The 15098-nt window shown below is 41.9% G+C and overlaps 1 protein-coding gene across 1 annotated transcript in view; it reads left to right on the forward strand.

The window, feature by feature from the left end:
• Positions 1-3947: 3947 nt before the first annotated feature.
• Positions 3948-15098, forward strand: part of GNG2 (G protein subunit gamma 2) — a 128652-nt gene continuing 117501 nt past the window's right edge. Inside the window, exon 1 of the mRNA XM_052647362.1 lies at positions 3948-4149. Within this exon, the coding sequence (XP_052503322.1) occupies positions 3948-4149 (202 nt within the window). The remainder of the gene's footprint in view (positions 4150-15098) is intronic.

Genomic DNA, 15098 nt, shown 5'->3' on the forward strand with positions numbered 1-15098 from the left:
ACTTTTGGAATCTCTGCCAATGATGCTCTTTCATTACGCAAGCATCTGTTAAGTACCTGCTATGTAACAAGTAAATGGCAATGGCAACCCACTCCAGCACTCTTGTCTGGAAAATCTCATGGACAGAGGAGCCTGGTAGGCTGTAGTCTATGGGGTCAACTAAGAGTCGGATACAACTGAGCGTCTTCACTTTAACTTTTCACTTTCATGCATTGGAGAAGGCAATGGCAACCCACTCCAGTGTTCTTGCCTGGAGAATCCCAGGGACGGCGGAGTCTGGTGGGCTGCTGTCTATGGGGTCGCACAGAATCGGACACGACTGAAGTGACTTAGCAGCAGTAGCAGCAGCATGTGACAGACCATGGCCCTAGGCTTTAGGGCTAATATTGATGAGTGAGGTGGACATTTTAGTAACTCATTAAAACACCGCAGTTAGTGCTGCTATGGAAACAGAGGCTAGGCCCTGTGCTCTCGTGAGGCAAGGAAGACAGCCCTGCTTGCATGGTAACGGGAGGCTTCTGCGAGAAGCTGAGTTTACAGGGGTAAGTGGGAGTCACCAGCAGACAAAGTGGAGGAAAGAATAAGGGCTCCTGGTGAAAGGGAGGGCATGTGCTGAGATGTGGAGGAGGGACGAGCACGACCCCAGGAGAGCCATGACTGTGGGTCAGATTGTGACTGGTTAGCTAATAAGGCTGGGATGGATGTGGGTGCCATTATAAAAGGCCCACTGTGCCGTGCAAGCCTGCAAGCAATAAGAAAGAGAGATTCTGAAAAATTATAGCAGGGCTGTGACTTGCTCACCTCTTCATCTTAGAGACGTACTGCTAGTGAGCATGGCTTAGAAGAGAGACTGGAGGTACGGGGACAAAACAGAAAGCATTGCAGTCATCTAGGGAAGACCAAAGCATTGCTGGCCAGGGTAATAGACAGGAGGAGTTTGGTTGAAGAGCTAGTTTCATGGTGGGTGTGAAGGATGAGGAACTTTAAACCAGACTTAGGGTTGAAAAGACAGATGGTTCTGGTGCTGTTCTTATATTCCTGCTGAGGGCAACTGGTTTGTAGTCCTCACTGCATGAAATAGAGAACATAGAAAGAGGAACAAGCTTTGGATGAGGCAATGTATACAATTTGGGAAATACTGATATTAAAGAACTCCAAGGAGCATCCAGCTAGAATGTTCGATAACACAGTAGAGATATCAAGCCAAAATCATGGCCTCCTTACCACCTTATCTGCCAAGTAAATGTAAAAGGTACAAGGTATCCGTGCCTACAAACAGAGCCACTGATGACTGTTGGAGCATTTTTAGAGGCTTCTGTCTTATGTATAAGCTCATGTTGATTTACTGATGGTGTGAACATGTCATGGTGAGATGTAATTGTGTCTCCTAAGAAATGGACACCTTGCAGGCTGAGTGTGCATATTTCCCATGATTGTGTTAAGAGCTCTGAACTAGGTTAATCTCTCTTGACCCATCTATACCCCATTTTTCTTTCTCTCCAGAAAAAGAAGCTATTTGAATCAGTTGAAAGCAATGAGATTAATGACAGAAAGAAAAAGATCTTAAAATATAGTTTTTAGCTTTGAAGAGAGATTGGGTACTACTTTCTAGCAATGGGCAGGTTAACCCACTGTCTTGGGGCCAGAGATGGAAGAACTGATCGGAAGGCAGCAGGCCAAATTCCTGGAGGCTTTAGTGTCTGAAAGAGACTTCCCTCTGTAGACATAAAGATGAGGACCAGCCACTCTCATGGTTAAGAGAGAGAAAGTGAGAAGGGTGGCAGAGATGATTTAAACAACACTAAGAAAAAGAGGCCTGTTTGAATCCAGAGTTCATGCCAGCGTCCGCTGCTAGTTTAAAATTGACCAAAAATTTGTTTCAATAATCTCTCCAACCATTCTTACTTGTGCTTCTCATTTTTCTTAGACTTGATTTCATATATATTTAAATTTTCATTTAAAAGCTTCCAGTAACCTTTGGCACCAGGATTCCTGACTTGGAGGTAGTCCATGTCTGATCACTGGGCTATAGAAGGCTGTGGGGATTTAATGAAATCCTCTCCTGCTACAGTTCTGGTTACTGGTGGTTCAAAAGTAGTTCCCCATTTAAAATCTTGAAACAATCCATTCATAATTTTCTGATGTTAATGAGTTGATTTCAGGGTCCTTTTTGATAAAAGATTTCTAGGTAGAAGAAATAAGCAAACTCTTATTCATGGAATATCAAACCAAAACAAAGGGTATCCCAGGGACTGTCTCAGAACACTTCATAGAAATTGAATTCTATATCTTCCAGGCTAATGTGCTGTGGTCTTTAGGTGGGATAGGAAGGCTCACCTGGTGACTTCCCTGATGATAGAGTTATCCTGCATCAGCCCTAGTTTCCCAATGTTCCTTGTTAGTTTACTTGCTAGAGGGGTGAGGCAAGCCTGGGTTAAAATGTAGAGTTGAGAATTTACTCTGTTGCCCAGGAAGATTAGCTTTCCAAGCACTGATTCTTGAGGAGAGGTTTCTTAACAATGTTGCCTGGACACTAGAAGGATTCCCCCCACCCCTACCCTCAGCCTGTATTTAATTTGTAGCTTCCCCCAAAGCACCTTGTGTTCCTAATGAGGAAGAATGACTCACAAGATGAATAAATTCAGAGCCCCAAGAGCAATGAGGTTTAGTGGTGAATATACTAACCATGGGGAATCAGGAAACCAAGTGGTGGTCCTGGTTTGGCTGCTGACTGCTAAAGTTACCACCATCTCTGAGCTTGTATCCTCTAAAAAGAGCTCTGATATGTCAAACGTATCTTATGTTTTAGGAAAATATTATTATCATGTTGTGCGTCATTTCATTTAATCCTCAAATTTCTGCTATGGGGCATGACCCTGCGCTCTGTTGTTTCGGTCGTGCCCAACTCGTTGTAACCCTATGGACAGTAGCCTGATAGGCTCCTCTCTTCATGGGATCCTCCAGGCAAGAACACTGGAGTGGGTTGCCTTGCCCTCCTCCAGGGGATCTTCCTGACCCAGGGATTGAACTTGCATCTCTTGAGTCTCCTGCGTCAGCAGGTGGACTCTACCACTAGTGCCATGGGGTGTGACTTTAATCACCTCTATTTTTGCAGATGAGGAAACTGAGGCACGTAGAGGTTAAATAATTTGCCCAAGTTCATAGCCAGTAATGACAGCGTGGACTCAGATACTGGTGGGCAGACTGCTTGCAGTCTCTCCCCTTATTGCTAACACTCCACCACCTCCTAAAGTGAAGGGAAAGGCCGAGAGAATGGCGAGGGTCCTTTTAGTTCTGCTAGTGTAGGGCAGAGGGCTCTGGCTCTGTTTCTGGGGGGAGAAGATCCAGCATTCAGCCCCACCTCGTTCCTTCCCACTACTGAGAATCTCTCGGGGAATACGTCTTCACTACTAGGTCACAGGTAGCATTTCTTATCTCCTATGCCCCACAAAAATACATATTAGGGCCATTCTTTTCTGAGCACGTGGGTTAAGCCAAAGCTCAATGTAGTAGGGCCTTGGAGAAATGAAGCATCGGGAATGTTGGCCACAGAGAGAAGTGTTTCAGCAAGAAGCTGCAAGCTCCCAGCTCACTGGCTTGGTAGGGACCCCAGTAAATCAGGATAAGCCATGGAGGCTGGCACTGGATCTCAGGGGTAGAATGTGGTCAGGGGCTGCAGACCCCTCAAAACAACAGCAGCAGCAGCAGCAACAAACCAAGTTCAAGCAAAGAAAGCAGACTGTGTGTGTGGAAGGGGGCTGAAAGCAGGGAATGAGGGGGAGGAAGGAGCAGACAGGACCAAAGGGACCTGGAACAAAAGGGGGAAGAGGATTTACAGGCAAAGGGTTCCAGTGAGCCCTGAAATGGAAGGAGAGGGAAAGAAGTAAGCAGCTCACTGTAAGCTAGAGGAGGAAGTGGGAGATGCGCTGCTTCCTGTAGAAAGACCGATGATTGAAGACAAAGCTGGGTGGGGACTAGTCCCTGGGCTGCAGGCGCTGCTGCTACACATACACACAACGGCTGCCGCTCAGTGGGCAGCTCCTACTACTGCGGGGCTGGGCTGGGCGGGCTGCGCCGGAGCTCGCCTGCACTCAGCGGCGCGGAGGGCGGAGGAAAGCCACTCTCCTCGGACCAGCCTCGGGAGCCAAGGTAAAGGAAATGCTTTTCGTGTTGCTCCTTGTTAAGTGGGAAAAATGACCACCGCCAGCGGTTTTAAGGGCAGATTTCGAAGGGAAGAAAGGCACATTGTTCGGGGATGGGAGGAAATGATCAGGATGGGTTCTGTTAGGAGGACTTTTGAGAAGGACCAAATTTGTGACACCTAGGTTTGAAAAAATAATCCTCATTAGTGCTTAGCTTCCGTGACTCATCAGGAAAACATGCTAAATATTAAGAAGCTGTTTGCAGAGTTCTCTTGTAAGAAAAGCAGAGCCCAGGCGAAATCAATGGGGGCTGTGAAGCTGTGGGCTGACCATCTGAGCGCCGCAGTCCTGTTTCAGGGGTGTAAGTGGTGTAAAATGTTAATTGCATTATCTTTCTTACACAGAGCACTGGAGTGGCCTGTCTTGCAGCCTAAGGATTGTGATTTGGCTTTTTATGTTGTTTGTTTGTTTTGGGAGAGTAAATCCTTTTGTACTCAGAATTTACCAACAAAGGCTGGAATTGCGTATGTGAGGGACAGTATTTACCATTTAAAAAACGGTGTCTTCCTCCCTCTGCGCTCTGCAGCTGCTCTCAGGATAACCTTAGAAACAGCTATCAGTTGCCAGTGGGTCTTATCCTAAAGTTGCATCCTTTCTCAAAGGAGTGGGGCGAGTTTAACTTACCTAGAATCAGATAGGAGTGTATATATGGATTTTATGTTTATATAGATTTTATTCAGCTCTAGGTCAAGGTACATATTAGCCTCGGTGAGGGACAACATGTTAAAGTGTTGCCAGAGTTGTTTCCTTACCTGCATATGCTGTGCATGGACAAAATAGTGAAATCAGAACGTGATTTTTATTCTTTGATTTTCTTGAGCAATGGGTCATCTTATTGAGAGTCTGTGGCCCTGGCTTGTTCATATTTGTGAATGATACATACAAGTGCAGTAAATAGGTCTAACGGATTAGAAATGAAATTGTGAGATTCTTTTCGCAGAGTATGTAGGAGGAAGAGTTTAATATCCCAACATAGCCTGATGTTAAAAATTAACCTTTGTCTCCAATAAGAAGTATGGTTAAGCAATAAATGACCATTGGTAAAAACGTTTTGTCTTGCATTTTTAGAATGAAAGGAGATACATTTTCAAAGGAAAGAAAGAACTGCTTATAGTGGAGTAAAAATAATAAAAAGGTCCTATTTAGACACTCATAAATTTTTAAAATGTGGGTTTTAAATACTAAATATGCCATGGAGAGTGTATATGCTTCCTTTTTTATCATTATTCTCAATTGTGAAGTTTCTTTTAATGTCATCTTTATGAAATTGATTTGGCTTCTCAAAATATGTGGGGTAACAGCACATTTCAGAAATAAGAATTTTGGGGTCCTTAAGGAATAAAATGTCTAATTTTCTGAGCTTGTTTATGATGACTAACAGGCAAAGTATTACTGGTGTTGAAACCATGGCGCTCCCCTGACAGATCTGTTGAATTTAATCAAACCTGTGGGCAAAACAAGGCATGCCACGTATTCCATGGCTCCAGTTGCTGTATGTCTCCTGGAGTAAAATATGTAAAGATCATGTACCCAAAGAAGAGATCTTGGGTGGATCTTGGATCCAGAATGCCCCTAACTGCAGCTATATGCTCGAGCTGCCTGTCATGAAATGGAAAGTTGGGAGTCTGGGCTATATGAGTGAAAATGGGACTCACCCCCTGGTACTTACTCATCTACAGTCTGGATTCACTAGGTAATGCCAACACCCTGCTTTGTGTGGGGATGTGGAGACAATCTGCCTTACTTCTCTCTGTGTTTCATAAAAGAGTAAGAAAATGAAACCTTGGGTCATAGACACAGGGGAGTCCAGAAACCCCCTGCTCTCTTTTAAAAAGACGTTGAACAAGAGATGCCTATTTTTGCATAGCCCAAAACATTTCCTTAATTGTTAAATTCCAGCTTGAAGCACAACATGAATGAGTAACAGCAGATCAGTAACTATGATGGTAGGAGGTTTAGGAAAAAGGTGAAGAAACTCCTAGCCTGTAAAATGGGACTATTTCCACTTCTTCTGGCCATACAGAATATAAGAAGACATACTGCTTTTGTCCAGAGTGTTTAGAGTCAGCCGACACTGAAATTTTAATTGTGTGTGTGTGTGTTTTTCCCCTGCCATATGGCTCATGGCAGAGTGGAAACACGACTCCATTATTTCCTGGCCAGTCCTGGGCCTCATGGTGGGCTCCTAGTGAATGCGTTTGGTTGACTGACTTTTTTAGCGTACTTCAGAAGGCAGGCTCAACTTTTAAGTATAAAAGCTCTATAGTCAAAGCACAAAGCCTCTTCAAAGACAACTGTGGGAGCAGAAAACAGCATGGTAGAGTGAAAAGAACACAGGCTTCGAGAGGCAGGCAAATTTGCCTTTGAATACTACCGCTAGTGCTTGCTCCTTGACCTTGTACGTGAATTTATGAACCTTGCTTTCTTCACTGTAAAGAAGGGTTAATAATCAAGGTAGTTTTTCATCGTTGTTTGTTGTGTTATGGTTTTATTTGGTTTTTGCTTTTGTGTATGATTTGTGAGTGCCTGTCAGGTACATAGTAGGTACCCAGGTCCTTTTTTCTCCTGCATCAGGATAAGTTAGTCTATTCTTAATCTTTGCCACCGTCTCAAAGATTCCAGGAGACATTTTTTTAATTGCAGTTAAATATATATATAAAACAAAATTTCCCATTTTAACCATTTTTAAGTATGCCATTCTGTGGCATTAAGTATGTTGACGTTGTTGTAACCATCACCACCATTCATCTCCAGAGCTTTTTCATCTTCTCAAACTGAAAATCTGTTGCATTAAACAGTAATTTCCCATTCCCTCCTCCCCCTGGCAACCACTATTCTACCTTCTGTTCATGAATCTGGCTACTCTAGGTACCTCATCTAAGTGGAATCATGTGGTATTTGTCCTTTTGTGATGGCTTAATTCATTTACCAAAATGTCTTAAACGTTTGTCCATATTGTGACATATGTTGTAATTTTATGCCTTGTTTAGGCTGAATAATATTCCATTTTATGTATATATTATATTTTCTAATTCATTAATCTACTGATGGACATTGTGGTTACTTCCTTGTTTTTGCGTTTGTGACTAATCCTGCTATGATCATGGGTGTACAAACATCTGTGTGAGTCCCTGCTTTCACTTCTTTTTGGATACCCAGAAGGGTTAAATGCTATATTATATGGTAACTGTGTTTAATTTTTGAAGAATGACTATACTGTTTTCCATAGCAACTATGGTGACACCAGTGGTAAAGAAATCGCCTGCCAATGCAGGAAACACAGGAGAGGAGGGTTCAATTCCTGGGTCAGGAAGATCCCCGGGAGGAGGAAATTGCAACCCATTCCAGTATTCTTGCCTGGAGAATTCCATGGACAGAGGAGCCTGGCAGGCTACAGTCCATGGGGTCGCAAAGAGACAGACACGATTAAGCAGGCCTCACAATGCAACGGACACAACATATTTCCATTACAGCACATTAGGGTCCCAATTTGCATTTCCCTGAGGATTAGTGATGTTGAATGTCTTTTCATGTGTATATTGGCAATTTGTTGTCTTCTTTAGAGAAATGTCTGTTCAAGTCCTTTACCCATTTTTTTTTAAATTGGGTTGTTTTCAAGGAGATGTATTTAAATAGTGGCATCTCTTAACATAGTGTGTCAGAAAGATCATGACTATAATATTTGTGTTTAATCTCTTGCATGCACCAATATTACCCCTGCCCAAGTGAAATACTTCTCTCAAAAGTAACTTTTAAACTGAAAAGGAGAAAGCAAATCTGCATAGATCCTGGTAACTGGTAACATCAAGAACTGGATAGTGAACTTCAAACCCTTATTGTAGACCAGTGGTCCTGGTGGCCAGGCTGCCACAAAGGAGGCAGTAGGGACCTGTCACTTCAGTGTCCTTATAGTCTCTACACATTAGCTTCAGGAGAAAAAAATGCCCAACAGGTAGCAAGTTCAACTACAGTACTAAGTTTTTCTCGAACTTTTTCTAATAGAGAGGATTAATCTTGGAAAGGGGCTATAGTAGTTAAACAACAACAGATTCTGAGAGAAGTTTCTACTAACAAAATGTGATTCTAATCCAAATTTCACATCTTAAAATAAAGAACCCTGTGTTTCATTCTCCGCCACAGATTTCACTCTCTATTCCAAAACCAGAGAGGTAGGGTATGGATGGGGCTGAGGACATCTGAGTGGAATGATTAGGGAGGACTCTGATGAACAGCAATGATGCCTGAGATGGCGTGGTTGAAGATGTTGACCTTGAATGGTTTGAAGAGATTGTATATTAATGTGTATGTTAATTTTTTGTAATACACTCTGTGTGTGTACTAAGAGGTTGGATAATGGCCCCCAACTTTTTAAAATTTGCAAATCTGTTGATTCTACAGTTACTGGGAAAACCTATGACTGGCTTTACTAGATCCAGATGGGAGAGGGGAATTACAGCGCTGGGTTAAGGCTAGGACATCACGGAACGCATGGTGGAGCTAAAAACTACCTGGGAACAAACCTATCCTGTATCACCCCCTCAGTGATGGATTATAAAATAGACCCAGAATTTACCTTTCCAGAACTGCACAGTTGATTAATACCTCATTTCTCAATTCAGTTTCCATTTTACTTTCCTCCATTGTAGAGAAAAGATTTAGAGAAAGTCATTCTACTTTGTCACTTTAAAAATTGTTTGGAAGACCATATTATTTGGTTTAAAAAGAAGGTAATGATTACATTTTATATGCTATGTTTCTCTGTTCAAATTTGTTCACATGTAAAGCTGTCACTGTGGAACTGAGATTCAGATTTTCAAGTAAGAGCATTAGAAATGTATGTGGTTCCCTAAAACTCTTATGCTAAAGAAAACGAGTTATGTCTAATGGGAGTCGATGTTCATACAGTGTTCAGAATCTCCAGAGGACTTCATTAAACTTTAAAAAAGAGGGAGCTCAATTCTCAAACTCTACTGGTAAAACATGTTTCTTAGAAGTGAAGATAGAAAACAAAATCAGCCCTTTCATCTCTTGGCAAATATGTTTAAATGGTCAGCTCTTAATGTTTGAAAGATTTAGAAAAACTGGGTGGTTGACCCTTCCTCCCCATTTCTTTGGCCTTCCATTTGTCCCCTTGTCAGCCTGGTTGTCAGGGTCATGCTTTCCCATGATCCTCTGTCCCAGTCACCCAGCAATAGAACTGAAGGAGAGGGTTTGGAAACTGAGGTGATGGCTTCACTTCAGAGTCCTTGCAACACCAGCAAGGACTTTGCTGTTTTTGGAAAATCCTTTTCCTTTTTATTTCACTTTTTTACTCCACTCTGCATTTTCAATGAAAACAATGAAATCCAACCCCCCATTTCCTTTTTTCATTGCAGGTCACTTTTTGTTTTTCAGAGAATGTATGTATTATGGAATTCTTCAACCTCATTCTTTACCACCTCAAAATTTTTCCTGTCTTCCTTCATTTTCTTCTCCTCCCTTCCTAGCTTGTATTAGCACAGCCTTTCTTTCAATCCAGAAGTCAGCTCTTTACTTGGAACGTGTCAGTTCATTTCTTTTTACTTTCTAGGGGGCTATGTTCTGATGATAATTCTGTCTCCTTCCTACATATTTGGTTTCTTCCTTTTATTGACCCTTTCCTCTGCCTGCAAACTTGTTTCAATTCAGTTCAGTTCAGTCGCTCAGTAATGTCCAACTGTTTGTGACCCCATGGACTTGGCACACCAGGCTTCCCTGTCCATCACCAACTCTCAGAGTTTACTCAAACTCATGTCCATTGAGTCAGTGATGCCATCCAACCATCTCATCCTCTGTCATTCCCTTCTCCTCCTGCCTTCAATCTTTCCCAGCATCAGGGTCTTTTCTAGTGAGTCAGTTCTTTGCATCAGGTGGCCAGAGTATTGGAGTTTCAGCTTTAGCATCAGTCCTTCCAATGTATACTCAGGATTGATCTCTTTAGGATGGACTGGTTGGGTTTCCTTGCAGTCCAAGGGACTCTTAAGAATCTTCTCCAACACCACAGTTAAAAAGCATCAATTCTTTGGTGCTAAGCTTTCTTTATAGTCCAACTCTCACATCCACACATGACTACTGAAAAAAACATAGCCTTGACTAGACGGACCTTTGTTGGCAAAGTAATGTCTCTGCCTTTTAATACGCTGTCTAGGTTGGTCATAACTTTCCTTCCAAGGAATAAGCATCTTTTAATTCAAGGCTGCAGTCACCATCTGCAGTGATTTTTGGAGCCCCCCAAAATAAAGTCTGACACTACTTCCCCTGTTTCCCCATCTATTTCCCATGAAGTGATAGGACTGGATGCCATGATCTTCATTTTTTGAATGTTGAGTTTTAAGCCAACTTTTTCACTCTCTTCTTTCACTTTCATCAAGAGGCTCTTTAGTTCTTCACTTTCTGCCATAAGGGTGGTGTCATCTGCATATCTGAGGTTATTGATATTTCTCCCGGCAATCTTGATTCCAGCTTGTGCTTCCTCCAGCCCAGTGTTTCTCATGATGTACTCTGCATATAAGTTAACTAAGCAGGGTGACAATATACAGCCTTGATGTACTCCTTTTCCTATTTGGAACCACTCTGTTCCATGTCCAGTTCTAACTGTTGCTTCCTGACCTGCATATAGATTTCTCAAGAGGCAGGTCAGGTGGTCTGGTATTCCCATCTCTTTCAGAATTTTCCACAGTTTATTGTGATCCACACAGTCAAAGGCTTTGGCATAGTCAATAAAGCAGAAGTAGATGTTTTTCTGGAACTCTCTTGCTTTATTGATGATCCAGCAAATGTTGGCAATTTGATCTCTGGTTCCTCTGCCTTTTGTAAATCCAGTTTGAACATCTGGAAGTTCACGGTTCACATACTGTTGAAGCCTGGCTTGGAGAATTTTGAGCATTACTTTGCTAGCATGTGAAGTGAGTGCAACTGTGTGGTGAAAGTGAGGTCGCTCAGTCGTGTCTGACTCTTTGCGACCTCACGGATTGTAGCCTACCAGGCTCCTCCATCCATGGGATTTTCCAGGCAAGAATGCTGGAGTGGGTTGCCATTTCCTTCTCCAGGAGATCTTCCCCACCCAGGGATCGAACGCAGGTCTCCCTCATTGTAGACAGACGCTTTAAGGTCTGAGCCACCAGGGAAGTCAGTTTACACTATAACTAAACTTTAAATAAACCTGTTGCCAACAAAGGTTCCCTTTGACTTTGGTAACCTTTGCTAACTTTGTTTTCTTCCTACCTGTAGGGGAAGAAAAATAGTTTTCCCTTCGCCCTTCTCAGTTCTAGGAAGCCTGTAACAAAAGGTTGATAAGGGAAAAGCAAACAGACATTTATTAACTTGAATACCTCATCTATACATGGGAGGTACCAAGGAAGAATGAGTAGCTCTCAGAAGCGATTTAGAACTCAGGCTTAAATACCACCTTGAGCTAAAGACAAAATTGAGAGGGAGGAGTGGAGGAGGTCAGTTATGGGGAGGTGGCCAGGAAAATTGAGGTAAATAAGAGTTAAGAGTTGATACGCATATTTAAGTTGGTGCCGGTCCTTTGACGAGAGGCTCTATCAAGTTAATTATCCTTCTTTCCTAGGACCAGAGAGGGAGGCATTCTTAGAAATGAAGATTTCCTTTATAAATGTAAATTTCCCTTACAAAAATGTAACTTCTAGTCTGTTTTCATAATTTGTCCGATTTCCCAAAATAATCTGCTCAAAATATTTTTACGCCAAAGAGACATATTTGGGGGTGGTATATTCTACCACCCTTCATGCCTATCTGAAGGTTCCCAACTTTGCCATTAACTCCAAGTTCTGCACCTCAAATATGAGTATTCTCAAGATTTGATTCTTCTGCCACTTAATTTCTCCCTCTTCCTTTTTCAAATCCTTTTCTAAGATTTCTGTCATTGTCACAGGGGTGGAGAGCATCTCCAAATCTAATTCTGCATCTTCATCTCTAACTTACTCTAAATTTGCACATCAAGCACCTTATGGACTTGGCAGAACACACAACCCACTGAAACTGAGACCAGAATCAGTGTTTGCCATTGCCTTTCCCCACTCACAACCAGTTCTTCACCTGATTCCATGACTATTAATGACACCCCATTCTCTTAGTCCCTCAATTAGGAAAACTCAATTCCATTATTTTCCTCACCAGTCAAGGTGGAGTCAGTCACTCAGACCTTTGCCTTGTCCTTGGAAACATACCTTGATACTATTTGCTCTTTCCCACGTTGATAGTTGGTGTCTTAGGTCTGGTTCTCCTGACCTCCAGATGGGCTGATTGGTGGTTTTCTTGCCCCTCCCTAGAAGAACTCTCCTGCTGCTCCTTCTATACTTCACCTCTATGGTTTGGCTTCTCTGCCTCACCAAAGTCCTTTCATCCTGTAAGACTCAGTTCAAATGCTACTTCTTCATGAAGTTTCCTTGGTTTCTTCCTTCCCCAATAAAAAACAGCCTTTATTTCCCCTGAAGTCTTTTGTTCTTTCCTCTCAGCAGTTAGTGCATTCTAGTGTATATAATGGCAATGGCAGTCTTTTTCTTTTTTTTTCTTTTGCAAGCTCTTTGAGGATAGCAGGCACACCCAGTTTCATCTTTGTCTTCTTTATAGCACGTGAGAAAGAACAGCTTGGGTTTTTGTTTGGTTTTAATTTCAGTTTTAATGAAGTGTAATTGTCAAATAAAATTATAAGATATTTAAAGTGTTCATCATGGTGATTGGATATACATATATACTGTAAAAGTATTCCTCCCAATTAATTAACACATTCATCAACCCATATGTATTTGTGGGTTTGGTGAGGTTTTTGCCTCTTTTTTTAGTGAAAGCCTTTGGGTTCACAAATGCAGTTTATCATTTGTTTAATGAACTTTCATGGGTCATTTACTTTTTGATGCAGAGTGGGCTAGATATTCTAGGAGCTCATAAACTACTGGGGAAACAGACAAATACTGATGAAATTACAATATAGTTAGTCAGTCTGTCCGCAAGTCTTAACTGAATGTTTGCAGTGTGCCTTGTGTCCTTTGAGGGCCTAGGATACTTGGATGAACAAAACAGGCCAGTTCTTTGTTTTCTTGGAATTTACACTGTAGTGTTGAGAGAGACCCAGTAAACATGTAAATCAGCGGTTTTCAGATCTGGCTGCACATTAGAAATCACTGAGAGGTACTTTGAAAAAAATACCTGTGGCCCAACCTCAACCCAGACTAATTAAATCAGAATCAGCCAGGATTGGACTCCACTGACAAAAACAAATTACTATACAAGAAAATACCAGGCAGTGATAAGTGCTGAGGTGGATTAAAATAGAAATAGACTAAATGATAGAGATTGTGCGTATGATGGTGTAGTCATGGCGATTTTACTTTTGTGGGGTAATCCCTGAAGGCCCCTCTGAGATGACATTTGAATGAGACCTGTATTATGGTGAGGAGTAAGCCATGTAAGCAGCTTTGGGGAGAGAGTTCCCAAGCAGGAAGTACAGGTCTCTTTCTGAAATAAGGGTGAGGTGGACTTCCAGCTGAAGTGTGACCCTTTTCACACACACCTGTGCAAGAATCTATAGCATGTCCTTTCTCTGCCGAAAGCAGCTTTCCAGTTGAACTAGGTAGACTACAAATGCAGAACACTTGGCTTCTCTGTTGAGCATATGTGGGTGAGATTGTATTTAGATCAAAGTGATTTAGTAGTCAGAGTAGCCAGGAAGACTACTCTGTTTAATAATCTTCTTTTACATGGCCACCAGCACCACAGGGCTTGTTGTCAGAATTAAACATGAATCTTACTGTTTAAAATCACCTTAGATATTTGGTATGATCTCTTAGATGGATAAAGTAGAGAAAATAGTGACTTCTGCCCTTAACTCTACGTGGGGGAACCAGGGAAAACCTCACAGGGGAGTTATTCGAACTACACAGCACCAAGCACTCACTCATGTCCGGATGAGTGTGTTTCAAGAATCAGGTTGAGAACTAGCATTTGTTGAGCATTCTGTTTGAGCTTCTGTGTGCTGGAGACTTTATATATGTTACTGTTTTCCATTAGCTTTTTCTTTAAATTGAAGTATAGTTGATTTACAATGTTGTGTTAGTTTCTGGTGTATAGCAAAGTGATTAAGATAAACATATATATTTCATATTCTTTTTCATTATGGTTTATTATAAGATATTATAGTTCCCTGTGCTATACAGTAGGACCTTGTTTATTTTTAGACAGTAGCATAGATCTGTTAATCCCAAACTCCTAATTTATCCCTCCCCCGCCTCCTTTCCCCTTTGGTAACCATACATTTGTTTTCTGTGTCTCCGTTAGCTTTTAAAGTAATCCTATGTGATGAGAACAATATTTTTCAATCAGGATACTTTTGGATGCTGGTGAAAGAATACCCTACCAAAACCGTGTAAACAATAGGACATTTATTGAGGACCTCCTCCTAGCTGGACACTGTTCCTAGCAACCTCAAATCTTTCTCTCCTCCTATTCTGACATCCTGAGCAGGTTGGTTTGTCTTCTGAAGCCAGCTCTCCTCACTGTGCTGAGATGGGCTCTCACTACAATTTCAGTTATGGGCTGATTTCAGTTTCACTGGAGGCACAGTGAAATGCCCATATACCTCTTCTTAATGTTACAGAAAAGCTGCCCATAGCAGAATTCACCTTCACAACTCACCACGCCTTCCCTATTAGTAGCAAGGCCAACAGAACTGCTGAAATTGGCTCATTTGTTTTCTTGTGAGGCCATGGCACAACCCTGCCTTTCTGAAGAGCATGGTCACCAGACCCCAGACAAAAGATCTGACTCAGTTAGCAAGGATGAAGGGTGACTGATTATCGAGTGGGTGGTCAACAGAGTCTGCCGCTATATTATTTCCATCCTGTACATGAAGATATC

Source organism: Budorcas taxicolor, chromosome 10, assembly GCF_023091745.1.
Source record: "Budorcas taxicolor isolate Tak-1 chromosome 10, Takin1.1, whole genome shotgun sequence".
Classification (NCBI taxonomy): domain Eukaryota; kingdom Metazoa; phylum Chordata; class Mammalia; order Artiodactyla; family Bovidae; genus Budorcas; species Budorcas taxicolor.